Source organism: Physcomitrium patens, chromosome 15, assembly GCF_059467195.1.
Source record: "Physcomitrium patens ecotype Gransden chromosome 15, ASM5946719v1, whole genome shotgun sequence".
Taxonomy (NCBI): domain Eukaryota; kingdom Viridiplantae; phylum Streptophyta; class Bryopsida; order Funariales; family Funariaceae; genus Physcomitrium; species Physcomitrium patens.
In genome coordinates this window covers 9226220-9240159 of record NC_143424.1, presented here as the reverse complement: position 1 = coordinate 9240159, position 13940 = coordinate 9226220, and the positions used below count along the sequence as shown (strand labels likewise).

General features: G+C 37.1%; 2 protein-coding genes across 2 annotated transcripts; one reads left to right on the top strand and one right to left on the bottom strand.

The window, feature by feature from the left end:
- Window positions 1-1228: 1228 nt before the first annotated feature.
- Window positions 1229-3467, top strand: LOC112292691 (T-complex protein 1 subunit theta). The gene has a single exon (XM_024541437.3). It carries the CDS (start codon window positions 1423-1425, stop codon window positions 3067-3069), a length of 1647 nt encoding a protein of 548 aa, XP_024397205.1. The 5' UTR covers window positions 1229-1422; the 3' UTR covers window positions 3070-3467.
- A 1291-nt stretch (window positions 3468-4758) lies between these two features.
- Window positions 4759-6997, bottom strand: LOC112292690 (T-complex protein 1 subunit theta). Its single transcript, XM_024541436.3, has one exon. It carries the CDS (start codon window positions 6801-6803, stop codon window positions 5157-5159), a length of 1647 nt encoding a protein of 548 aa, XP_024397204.1. The 5' UTR covers window positions 6804-6997; the 3' UTR covers window positions 4759-5156.
- Between the last annotated feature and the right edge of the window lie 6943 nt (window positions 6998-13940).

The window sequence follows — 13940 nt, the reverse complement described above, 5'->3', positions numbered from 1 at the left end:
TTCTAAGGTGTGCATATTAAAAATTAGAGTATGCATAGAACAACTTAGAACATACATGTAACATGAGTTGTATCCATATACTTCATTATAAGAACACCTCATTTGCATACAACAAATTCTCAATGAACAATTTTGAAATCCAAAAATTTATATTAATTTAAAAATAAAATAAATATAAATATAAATATAAAAATTTCCTATCTCTTAAATGCTTGTGTTTTTTTTATCTAATTCAAAACTTCAATCTACACTTCAAACAATCTAATGACAACTATGTATTTAGTCTTTTTCAATTCTCTTAACACCATTAATACCATAGTTAGAAAATCTACCACATCAATTAACTTCTTTCCTTCTTATTTTCTTTTTTTGTTTTGATTCTTGCCAAATTATAGATTTACCAAATATAAAACATTTTACTTCCATTTGGCAACCATGTAAGGTCCAGATCAAGCCACTTGTATGATGCTCAAACTTCCTATCATGTCATTCCTCCAATCTTGAACTTTTTTGCTTGGCATTCACTTTATTCACCTTTTTTGCTTGCTTTTTGTTCATAAATTTTTATATTTTCCTATATCAACAATCCTTTAATTTAACCTCATATTGAACTCTCTATAAAATACAAAACCAAAAAAATGCACATTCAAAATTTATATAAATAAGAATACACAAATAGTTTCTAGTTGCTTATATTCTAAGTACCAACTATGTTCAGCATGTACTTCAATGCCACCATGACAATGATGTACTTGCAATGATACCATTTAATGAATGAACTTCAGCTCCCTAAAAACCCCTAAACACTAAATCGCCACTAATGAATATGTTGGCATGACTTACGTACCTTTGAACGAAATACTACGACAATCCAATTTTTGGCATCAAGTGTGCACAAAAACATACACAAAAACCCTAGTGCCTACTATTTCTGAAGATGTGCATCATGTGCAAAACGGCTGAAGGTGCTAGGCTACCAATTCTACCCTTCTGACCGCAGCACTGGATTCCATGCCCTCAGCTTCAGCTCGGAGAGCACAAACGTTGAAGTGGAATCCACGCATGGGTGTGCTGTGCTGCTTCAGCCGGTCGCAGGGCACGGCGAGGCGAGGAAGGAAGGGAGGGAGGGGTGGGAAGATACCCTGTGGAGCTGGTGGATGATACCCGCCAACACCCGGGGTTTAATTTGGGCTTTAGAAACTTCCAGTGCGCGGCAGTTTGGTCTGAAACATCTGCTGGAGAGCGCATCCCTTAGGGTTGGGTTGGCCTGAACTTGGAAGCTTCAACTGTTTCGCTTCCTCAGGGTGCTTCTTTGTCCTTGCTGCGATTTCGTTCATGTTTTAGCAGCAATCACCGGGTGGATTTGGTTTCTCTGTCTGGTTTGCATTGTTGCTTTCTCCGGGGCGTTTAGCGGCAGGCGCGATGTCGGGGTTCCATCTGCCGAGCAACTATGGCATGCAGGGGATGCTCAAGGAGGGGCACAAGCTGATCTCCGGGTTGGAGGAGGCGGTGTTAAAGAACATCGAGGCTTGCCAGCAGGTGTCGAAGATCGCGTCGAGCTCGTTGGGGCCGAATGGCATGAACAAGATGGTGATCAACCACTTGGACAAGCTGTTCGTGACAAACGACGCGGGGACCATTCTGCAGGAGCTGGAGGTGCAGCACCCCGCGGCCAAGGTTTTGGTGCTGGCAGCGAAGGCGCAGCAGGAGGAGATTGGCGATGCAGCGAATCTGGTGGTGTCTTTTGCTGGGGAGCTTCTGGGCGGCGCAGAGCAGCTCATCCGGACCGGGTTGCATCCCAGCGAGATTGTGACGGGTTACGCGAAGGCCAGCCTCAAGTGTTTGGAGATCTTGGAGAAGGAGCTGGTGGTGCCCGGGTCGGATACCATGGACGTGCGCAACCCCGAGGAGGTGGTGCATCGGATGAAGTCCGCGGTTGCGAGCAAACAGTATGGCCAGGAAAGCATTCTGTGCCCTTTGATTGCCGATGCTTGCATCCAGGTGTGTCCGAAGAATCCGATGAACTTCAACGTCGACAATGTCCGCGTTGCGAAAATTCTGGGAGGAGGGATCCATGATTCTCAGGTTGTGCGGGGCATGGTTCTGAAGAGCGAGTCTGTGGGCACCATCAAGAAAGCTCAGAACGCGAAGGTGGCCGTTTTTGGAGGTGGCGTGGACACGGCTGCGACGGAGACGAAAGGAACCGTGCTCATCAACAGCGGCGCCGAGCTGGAAAACTACGCTAAGACCGAGGAGGCTAAAGTTGAGGAGTTAATAAAATCCATAGCAGCTTCGGGTGCCACAGTTATTGTCAGCGGTGGTGCTGTTGGCGAGATGGCTCTGCATTTTTGTGAGCGTTATAAGTTGATGGTGGTGAAGATCGCTTCCAAGTTTGAGCTACGTCGTTTTTGTCGCACTACGGGTGCAGTATCTCTGGTTAAACTGCAGCAGCCAACCCCGGACGAGTTAGGGTTTGCAGACTCTGTCGTTGTGGAAGAGCTCGGAGGCACCAGGGTTACCGTTGTTAAGAACGAAACGGGTGGGAACCTGGTTGCAACGTTAGTGATCCGCGGAAGCACGGACAGCTTGTTGGATGACGTGGAGCGAGCAGTCGATGATGGTGTGAACTCGTACAAGGCCATGTGCCGGGACAGTAAGTTAGTGCCTGGAGCTGGTGCGACGGAGATCGAGTTGGCCAAGAGATTGAAGGAATACGGTGCCATGGAGGCAGGCCTCGTTCAATATGCGATCGACAAGTATGCCGACAGTCTGGAAGTTGTCCCTCGCATTCTTGCTGAGAACGCAGGTCTCAATTCCACCGACGTGATTTCTTCTCTGTACGCTGCGCATGCGGCCAATCGAACCAGCGCTGGTGTAGACATTGAAACCGGGTCCATAGTGGACCAGGATCATGAGGCCGGGGTGTGGGATCTACTAACTCCCAAGTATTGGGCATTGAAGCTAGCCACAGATGCCGCCTGCACGGTGCTTCGGGTAGACCAAATCATCATGGCCAAGCAGGCAGGAGGACCCAAGCCCAGGGCCGGCGACGGAGGAGACGAGGACTAGAAATTGGAGGGGATGAAGACGGTTGCCTTATTAGCGCAAGCATGGGGTCCAAGGAGTTAATGATGCTTAGCACGTTTCTGTAGATCCTTAAGGTTTCAGTTGAAAACCTTGGCCGGAGGACCCTTTTAGTTCTATGTCTGCTTGGTCGTATCGCCACCTTCTCATGGAAGGGTGAAGTCCCACGCTTTATTTTTTGGGTGCATGCCGGCAGACGGGAGTAGCTACAACCTCTAGTTTTGATGTTCTAACAAGACGACATGCGAGGTGCACCTTGAAAAGTGACAAAATGGGGTTGATTTGAGTAGGCCATACATTTTTCCACCTGGAGGGCAGTTTTGTCCAAAGAAGTTCTTTAAGAATGTACGTGTTTCATGTATGTAGTTCGTTCTTCTTGCTTACCAGTGGCGTCATCTGTGGAGCTACTTCCTACGAATCTGTGATGCCGAGAGATGTTCTGAGAATTTTGTTGGGTTGTTGGCGTTTGTGTAGAGGTTCTGATCTCTACAACCTATCATTCTTGTTCGTATCTGGCTTCATCTGCATTGGGACACTGGCAGGTTTTGAGAGGGCCCGGGCTGCGAGGCATTACCAGTTTTGTTTTTCTGCACAGAGTGGGTGTCGGTCAAAGCAAACATTACATGAGATTTTCCTTCGCTGGAAAGATGTCAGCCTCAAACCAGCCCTTGCCCCTTTCATGAGCGTGTGCTGACCGGTTTACTGGGACCCGATTAGTTTTGCAATTGTACAAAGTGGTGGATCATGTTTAATTTGTATTAATCTTTAAAGTTGTCACCCAAGAAAGAAATATGGTTGCTGGTTTTAGTATACACCGTCAAAGTCATAGATCTTTTCTGACTTGTCAAACACCAAGTCTTTGCCCTCTAATTTCTTGCACTTTTGTTGGAGGTATAATTCATGCCAAACCTCTAGAGAATATTGTTGTCCTAGAACTTGTAAAGAATTAAGTGGATAAACCATGCCAAAATATAAATATTGTTTGTTTGTTCCCTTTTAACAATGGAGTGTTTCAACAACTAATTCCATGGAACAGTATAAGAAATAAATTCACGATTAAAATAGAAATAAAACCAAAAATACAAAATAAAATTTAGTAATCTAAATATTTACAAACTTGCCTAGATTCCTAATAATAGCACAATAATTTGGATAAAAACAAAAAAAACAGAACAAAATAAATATTAAAGAAAAAGCAACAGTGCATAATGTAGGCAAATACATTCTTCAGAAAAAAACATATCAGATGAAATAAACCAGGTCAACTATCCATACTCATTCTGACACCTACACAACGGACTATTGTTCCGCCTTTCTTCGCCAACTGTACAATTGCAAAACTAATCGGGTCCCAGTAAACCGGTCAGCACACGCTCATGAAAGGGGCAAGGGCTGGTTTGAGGCTGACATCTTTCCAGCGAAGGAAAATCTCATGTAATGTTTGCTTTGACCGACACCCACTCTGTGCAGAAAAACAAAACTGGTAATGCCTCGCAGCCCGGGCCCTCTCAAAACCTGCCAGTGTCCCAATGCAGATGAAGCCAGATACGAACAAGAATGATAGGTTGTAGAGATCAGAACCTCTACACAAACGCCAACAACCCAACAAAATTCTCAGAACATCTCTCGGCATCACAGATTCGTAGGAAGTAGCTCCACAGATGACGCCACTGGTAAGCAAGAAGAACGAACTACATACATGAAACACGTACATTCTTAAAGAACTTCTTTGGACAAAACTGCCCTCCAGGTGGAAAAATGTATGGCCTACTCAAATCAACCCCATTTTGTCACTTTTCAAGGTGCACCTCGCATGTCGTCTTGTTAGAACATCAAAACTAGAGGTTGTAGCTACTCCCGTCTGCCGGCATGCACCCAAAAAATAAAGCGTGGGACTTCACCCTTCCATGAGAAGGTGGCGATACGACCAAGCAGACATAGAACTAAAAGGGTCCTCCGGCCAAGGTTTTCAACTGAAACCTTAAGGATCTACAGAAACGTGCTAAGCATCATTAACTCCTTGGACCCCATGCTTGCGCTAATAAGGCAACCGTCTTCATCCCCTCCAATTTCTAGTCCTCGTCTCCTCCGTCGCCGGCCCTGGGCTTGGGTCCTCCTGCCTGCTTGGCCATGATGATTTGGTCTACCCGAAGCACCGTGCAGGCGGCATCTGTGGCTAGCTTCAATGCCCAATACTTGGGAGTTAGTAGATCCCACACCCCGGCCTCATGATCCTGGTCCACTATGGACCCGGTTTCAATGTCTACACCAGCGCTGGTTCGATTGGCCGCATGCGCAGCGTACAGAGAAGAAATCACGTCGGTGGAATTGAGACCTGCGTTCTCAGCAAGAATGCGAGGGACAACTTCCAGACTGTCGGCATACTTGTCGATCGCATATTGAACGAGGCCTGCCTCCATGGCACCGTATTCCTTCAATCTCTTGGCCAACTCGATCTCCGTCGCACCAGCTCCAGGCACTAACTTACTGTCCCGGCACATGGCCTTGTACGAGTTCACACCATCATCGACTGCTCGCTCCACGTCATCCAACAAGCTGTCCGTGCTTCCGCGGATCACTAACGTTGCAACCAGGTTCCCACCCGTTTCGTTCTTAACAACGGTAACCCTGGTGCCTCCGAGCTCTTCCACAACGACAGAGTCTGCAAACCCTAACTCGTCCGGGGTTGGCTGCTGCAGTTTAACCAGAGATACTGCACCCGTAGTGCGACAAAAACGACGTAGCTCAAACTTGGAAGCGATCTTCACCACCATCAACTTATAACGCTCACAAAAATGCAGAGCCATCTCGCCAACAGCACCACCGCTGACAATAACTGTGGCACCCGAAGCTGCTATGGATTTTATTAACTCCTCAACTTTAGCCTCCTCGGTCTTAGCGTAGTTTTCCAGCTCGGCGCCGCTGTTGATGAGCACGGTTCCTTTCGTCTCCGTCGCAGCCGTGTCCACGCCACCTCCAAAAACGGCCACCTTCGCGTTCTGAGCTTTCTTGATGGTGCCCACAGACTCGCTCTTCAGAACCATGCCCCGCACAACCTGAGAATCATGGATCCCTCCTCCCAGAATTTTCGCAACGCGGACATTGTCGACGTTGAAGTTCATCGGATTCTTCGGACACACCTGGATGCAAGCATCGGCAATCAAAGGGCACAGAATGCTTTCCTGGCCATACTGTTTGCTCGCAACCGCGGACTTCATCCGATGCACCACCTCCTCGGGGTTGCGCACGTCCATGGTATCCGACCCGGGCACCACCAGCTCCTTCTCCAAGATCTCCAAACACTTGAGGCTGGCCTTCGCGTAACCCGTCACAATCTCGCTGGGATGCAACCCGGTCCGGATGAGCTGCTCTGCGCCGCCCAGAAGCTCCCCAGCAAAAGACACCACCAGATTCGCTGCATCGCCAATCTCCTCCTGCTGCGCCTTCGCTGCCAGCACCAAAACCTTGGCCGCGGGGTGCTGCACCTCCAGCTCCTGCAGAATGGTCCCCGCGTCGTTTGTCACGAACAGCTTGTCCAAGTGGTTGATCACCATCTTGTTCATGCCATTCGGCCCCAACGAGCTCGACGCGATCTTCGACACCTGCTGGCAAGCCTCGATGTTCTTTAACACCGCCTCCTCCAACCCGGAGATCAGCTTGTGCCCCTCCTTGAGCATCCCCTGCATGCCATAGTTGCTCGGCAGATGGAACCCCGACATCGCGCCTGCCGCTAAACGCCCCGGAGAAAGCAACAATGCAAACCAGACAGAGAAACCAAATCCACCCGGTGATTGCTGCTAAAACATGAACGAAATCGCAGCAAGGACAAAGAAGCACCCTGAGGAAGCGAAACAGTTGAAGCTTCCAAGTTCAGGCCAACCCAACCCTAAGGGATGCGCTCTCCAGCAGATGTTTCAGACCAAACTGCCGCGCACTGGAAGTTTCTAAAGCCCAAATTAAACCCCGGGTGTTGGCGGGTATCATCCACCAGCTCCACAGGGTATCTTCCCACCCCTCCCTCCCTTCCTTCCTCGCCTCGCCGTGCCCTGCGACCGGCTGAAGCAGCACAGCACACCCATGCGTGGATTCCACTTCAACGTTTGTGCTCTCCGAGCTGAAGCTGAGGGCATGGAATCCAGTGCTGCGGTCAGAAGGGTAGAATTGGTAGCCTAGCACCTTCAGCCGTTTTGCACATGATGCACATCTTCAGAAATAGTAGGCACTAGGGTTTTTGTGTATGTTTTTGTGCACACTTGATGCCAAAAATTGGATTGTCGTAGTATTTCGTTCAAAGGTACGTAAGTCATGCCAACATATTCATTAGTGGCGATTTAGTGTTTAGGGGTTTTTAGGGAGCTGAAGTTCATTCATTAAATGGTATCATTGCAAGTACATCATTGTCATGGTGGCATTGAAGTACATGCTGAACATAGTTGGTACTTAGAATATAAGCAACTAGAAACTATTTGTGTATTCTTATTTATATAAATTTTGAATGTGCATTTTTTTGGTTTTGTATTTTATAGAGAGTTCAATATGAGGTTAAATTAAAGGATTGTTGATATAGGAAAATATAAAAATTTATGAACAAAAAGCAAGCAAAAAAGGTGAATAAAGTGAATGCCAAGCAAAAAAGTTCAAGATTGGAGGAATGACATGATAGGAAGTTTGAGCATCATACAAGTGGCTTGATCTGGACCTTACATGGTTGCCAAATGGAAGTAAAATGTTTTATATTTGGTAAATCTATAATTTGGCAAGAATCAAAACAAAAAAAGAAAATAAGAAGGAAAGAAGTTAATTGATGTGGTAGATTTTCTAACTATGGTATTAATGGTGTTAAGAGAATTGAAAAAGACTAAATACATAGTTGTCATTAGATTGTTTGAAGTGTAGATTGAAGTTTTGAATTAGATAAAAAAAACACAAGCATTTAAGAGATAGGAAATTTTTATATTTATATTTATATTTATTTTATTTTTAAATTAATATAAATTTTTGGATTTCAAAATTGTTCATTGAGAATTTGTTGTATGCAAATGAGGTGTTCTTATAATGAAGTATATGGATACAACTCATGTTACATGTATGTTCTAAGTTGTTCTATGCATACTCTAATTTTTAATATGCACACCTTAGAAAAGTAGAGTTTTTGTAATTAGATGGTTTGCAAATTTGACCAACAATTGTCAAGGAGAAAGGGAGGAGGTCTAGAACTTGGTTTGGGATTGCTCTAGGATTGGGATCTCCACCAAGTGAATGAATAAGGGAAGGAAGTTCAAGACTTGTGCCATAACTTGGATCTACGTCAATACAAGAAATAAGAGAAGAAAGTCTATAATTGGCTTCAAGATTGGAAATTGCATTGAAAAAAAGAAGATGGAAAGGAAGTTGTCTTTAAATCCTTTTGTAAGCGATTTAAAATAAAACAACCAATTAAAAGCCTTGGATGTCCATATAGACATAATTGATGTGCATATAGAAATTTGAAGTGTATATATAGCTTGATTCTATGGATATTAGTATAATATTAAAAAAAACTTGTAATCAAGCTATCTTAAAAATGGTGGATATTAGAAAATTTTAAATATTATAAAAAAATTAAATATCATAATTGATAAGTATATATATTTTTAAAAATATATTTTAATAATAAGGTTTAGGATATTAAATTAATAAAATAAAAAATATATTAAATAAAAAATATATTAAATAAAAAATAAAGTAAATTTATATGATTCATTTTATCATATATTAGTATTGATTTTTTTATTATATTCATGATCTATTATGTTATAAAATATTCTTATTGGAGATTTTTAATGTTATGTATCCATGTTTTATTAATTTATGTATAATATTAAATATGACGAGCAAATATAAATTTAAGATAAATTTTTCTTTAATAGTATTTTTATAATTATAAAAAGATATCATCTTTATTTTTTTTATTTTACAGTACTTGTGTTGTCATTTTATATTCTAAAATATTATTAACTTTGTAATTTTATAGATAGTTTTTGATAGATTTTTTTTAATCCTATAAATAATATTTCTAAATCATATTTTTAATCATATTTTGAAATTAACATTAATGAACTTTTCTATTATTATTTTTTGATTGATACTTGTCTAAGCTTTATTAATTTTTTAATTTTTTACATCTTTTTTAGTTTTCTATAGAAAAATAAATCCTATTTTTATATTATTATATTTAATAGTTCATATATTAGTTTTGTAAAAAAAATTAGAATGATAGAATTATAAAGAAATTAAAAAATTATAGTAATATTATTTTGAATTAAGCTAAAAATGACATAAAGATATTACTTTCAAAAATTAGTTGATGCTTTTAAAAAATCTTTTTAAAATCTTAATTTATTATGTAACTATAAATCAAAATATATATTATGAAATTAAAGATAAAGTTAAACATGGAAAAAAATTAAATATTATATATATTTATATATATATATATATATTAATATCGATTTTTGTATTTAGATCTCCATGTTAATTTTTATTTACATGTTTTTAAATCATCCTTAAAATCATGGATGTGATAGATTTATCAATGTGTAGTTTTGTAAGAAATGAAAGGTTTTAAATTGAAAGACTAGAATCTTTTTATGGAAATTTTCATAATTTTTTTTTAATAGAACTGTGTATCTAATACCTTATATGGTAAAGTTCTTAAATCAATGTGAAAAAGAATCAATTTCAATCTGTAATAATGTTTGCAAAATTTTGATATGGTCATTGATTCTCTTCATAAAAAGTATGTGTGTTTCAATCACTTTCGTTATAAATATTACTAATTAATTTATAATTGAATTGAAGTATATTTTTGTATTATTAAAAATAATTTTTAGCACTTAGAAAATGTATTGAATTTCAAGTTATAATTAGATGCCAAAATAAAAATGTAGAATAATTTATCTGGAATTTGAACTAATTATTTGAAGAATTAAGTTGTTACTTTAACTCTCTTAAGTCCAATGCAGAAATATTTTGTAAAAAATAAAATTACCAAATTTATAAAGATTATTAAAATCTTTATTATAAAAAAAGAACATGTCATAATTAATTATGTGCTTATTTTTTATTTTAAATGATTATTTGATATGTACATAAAATACTAATGTTTGCTATATAAAGAAATTAAGACTTCATTATAAGTTTTATGAATTTCACACAATATATTTTAGTGATTCATATTAATTTGTAATAATTATATACTTCCAAGAAAATAAAAAGTGTCTAGGAGCATGGCTACCATTGGTGTCAATAATAGGTTCAACTATTGTAGTCTTGTTAAGGATTCTATTGTAGTCCATTAAACATTTGCAGTGAGGCCAATCATCATAAGATAAAGGATGTTCTTGACAGCCTACCATAAAGTTTCCTTCTTCCTTCTATGGTTAGGGCATCCGGATTTTGATTAGATCTTCAAATTTTTAGATAGACTTTATCATGGTAGGTAAGAAACTAGATTTAAGAATTGCAAAGAATAGTGGTCTAGTACACCTTGGAATGAAGGACAAGATATATTGCTACAAAGAAGAAGAATAATTGTGGAAGAGTATATTAAATGTATTGTAAGATATGATTATTGGAAATTAAAATAGTGTTGGGATGTTTTTGAAGTGAGTTTTACATCACTATAATGAATATAGGCTTGTAGATACAAGGCCTCAATATTCATTGGAGACTAAATGAGGTAATATGAAATTTAATGTAAGTAAGTAGATCACTATTTACATACAAGTGTAAAAATTGTGCAACTGTAATACAAGTGTGGCTAATACCTTCAACTGTGCATATAATTTGTATAAGCAAAAGAGTAAGAGGGGGAATTCTTTTGGATATAAGCATTACTGAATTTTTAAAAAAGAACATAAAAAATGAGCTAATAGATGGTTGCAAACAAAGCCTCTAATTCTAAAGACAAAGGCACCTAAAGAATGTGCCTTGGAAAATGATTGTATTGATGGAATGAAAAAAAAATGTAAGCCAAGAAAGTGAGATGGGATCAAAATAAAGGAATGCGGAAATTCCAAAAGTAGAGAGGATATTTAAAGATTAGCTAAGGAGAAAAAAAAGTAGCCAAAGATGACCAATTGTGATCAATGTAGAGAGAAGGGAAGTTGTATATATAAAGGCTAGCCACAAACAAGATGGCAAAAGCAAAAATATTGAAGACAATAGATCTAGCTGACTAAAATTTGATCTTCTTTATATCCATAGATAACATTGCCTTGAAAGATCTCAAGGCTAAGTTGTATTTTTAATTGAAGAGATTAAAAGAATTTAAAAAATAAAAAATAATAGAGATTAGCTAAGGAAGAAGAAAATAAAATCCAATTTCATGCAAATTGAGTTAAAAAGTGCATAGTTAAAGAGGTAATTATAGTAAAAGAACCAAGGTAATGAAGAGATGATGTGAATACAATTTTAGCAGAAGAATAAGAGACATAGTACTTTGTTAAAAATATAACTGTAGAGAAGGAATAGAAGTGGTGGTACTTTGTTAAGAATGTAGTTCTATAGAAGGAATAAAGATGACAAAGTGCTACAACAAGTTCAATAGCAAAAAAATGTATTTTTTAGTACTTTGCCTTGGTATTAGTTACAATTGCTATGATGGAGGAATAAAAAGAACAACAAAGTGCTACAATAAAAGAGTAATTTTTTTAGTACTTTACTTCAATATAAATTGTAGGAAGATGGACAAGAGAGGTATTACTTTGTTGCAAATGTAAAGCAAGCTGCTACAACAGAGCTGTAGAAGAGGCGGCACTTTGGTACAAATGTTACAATAATTACTACATTAGAAGAGCAATACTTTGCATCAAAGGCATCAAGACACTTAGGTCCAAATATTATAATAGATATTACAGTAAAGAAGTAAGAAGAGTAGAATTAAGATAATAAAAAAAGATTCGAATTAAGATGACAGTTAAGACTATAGTAGAAGAAGATCAAAAAATTGGGAGAATATAGCTAGGTGGTAGAGGCATGTGTCAAGGATATGAATCTTAAAGAAAGAAATCCTCCATATATTCTTATATCACTCAAAAGGACTAAAAGTTTATTCAAAGATGATATAATATTAAACTAAAATAGCTATTGTTAAAGACAAGAAGATTAAAAAGTCTTAAAATAAGACTAAAGATTAAAAAGTTGTTGATAAGAGTGAAGAAGACTTCACTCTTGCTTCCATATATAATCTTAACTAGGAACTATAGGGTGATGTCTTATAGGACCTTCAAAACATGTTGACTTTACAAGATACACTGTCATGTGATAATATGACATTATAGTAAAAAATAAAAAAATTGGATGGTATTTTAAAAGAAAATAGTAGAAAGATATAATAGAAAAATAAGGATAAATAATAAAAAGATAATAAAAGATTTAATCTTAATATTATTTTTTATAGAAGAAACTTCTATTTACTTTGTAGAGGTATAAATGAGCCAAATCAAAATATATGAGATAAGAATTTAATATAGGCATGTTTAAGAGAGACTTAAAAATAGGTTAAACTAAAAATTACCTTAAATTACTAAAAATTGATATCCAGAGAAGACCAATTGTCAACTAAGATCAAAATCAAATCTTGAGACAAAATATTGCATCCATATGGTAATTCCATGGTTCTTTTGTAGATCAAAGAGTGGAATTTTAGAGAAAACTAGGAAAGAGATTTTTAAGCATTATTTGCATATCATTTGAATCAATATTGAAATTTTGAAGGATTTTTGAAGTTAGTGATATTTTTGGTAGAATGAGGATTTAAGAAATAAAAATATGTTTATAAATTTGAGATTTTCTTATTTTTTGTGGTGTATATATAAGTAAAATTTAAAAAAATATGTTGGTGTACTAATTATAAATGTGTATGCAAATTTTAGGTCAATCAAATGATTAGATTGAAGTGTATGAGGGTTTTTATAGATTGAGATCTCAAAAATTGGAGTTTGAAGGTCAATGAGTGTTTCTAAGATCTTCAATAATCTATTTATTGGATTGAAGTGAATTATTTTTACATAGATGCTAGACTTGATTTTCAATGTTCAAATAAATTTTGAAAGCAATTCAATGGTTCAAAAAGAGATATTGGCACTAGAAATTCAGCATTTGGATTGAAATAGGAGGCCATTCAATATCCAATTGGATTATCTTGCATTTCTCTCAATTGATAAGTGCAATGGATTTCATCTTTCTTGTGCTTGTTTCTAACTAAGATATTAAGAAGTGTAAAATTTTTGAGTTGATATCAACGGTTTGATTATTAATTGTTGAAGTTTCAATTTGCTATAGGATTTATTAAGAGTTTGTTTAAGATTAAGAATTTGATTAGAATTTGCTTAAGATCTCATTTAAGATTTATCTAGGATTTAGGATTCATAAAGATTTCATTAGAATTTGACTTAAGATTTGATAAAGATTCAATTAGGGTTTCAATTAGGATTTGATCTAAGATTTGATTAAAGTTCATTATGATTTTATTAGAATTAAATTAAGATTTGATTAGGATTTAAGATTCATATTTCTAATATTTCTTTAGGATTCTTTATTATTACTTTAAAAATTTTTATTTTTAAAACTTCTTTAAGATTATTGTTATTTCTTTAAAGATTTATTTTTATATTTTTTAAAGAATTCTTATTATTTTTCTTTGAGATTATTTTAGGACTTTTTACATTTTTTTTATAATTTCTTTTAAATTTATGTTGCATTGATCAAAGTTTGATTAAATTTATTGTGATTTACTTAAAGTTTATTTGAGATTCTATTAGACGTAATACAATTATTGTTGCATTGTTGAATTCAATAACATCTACTCTAAT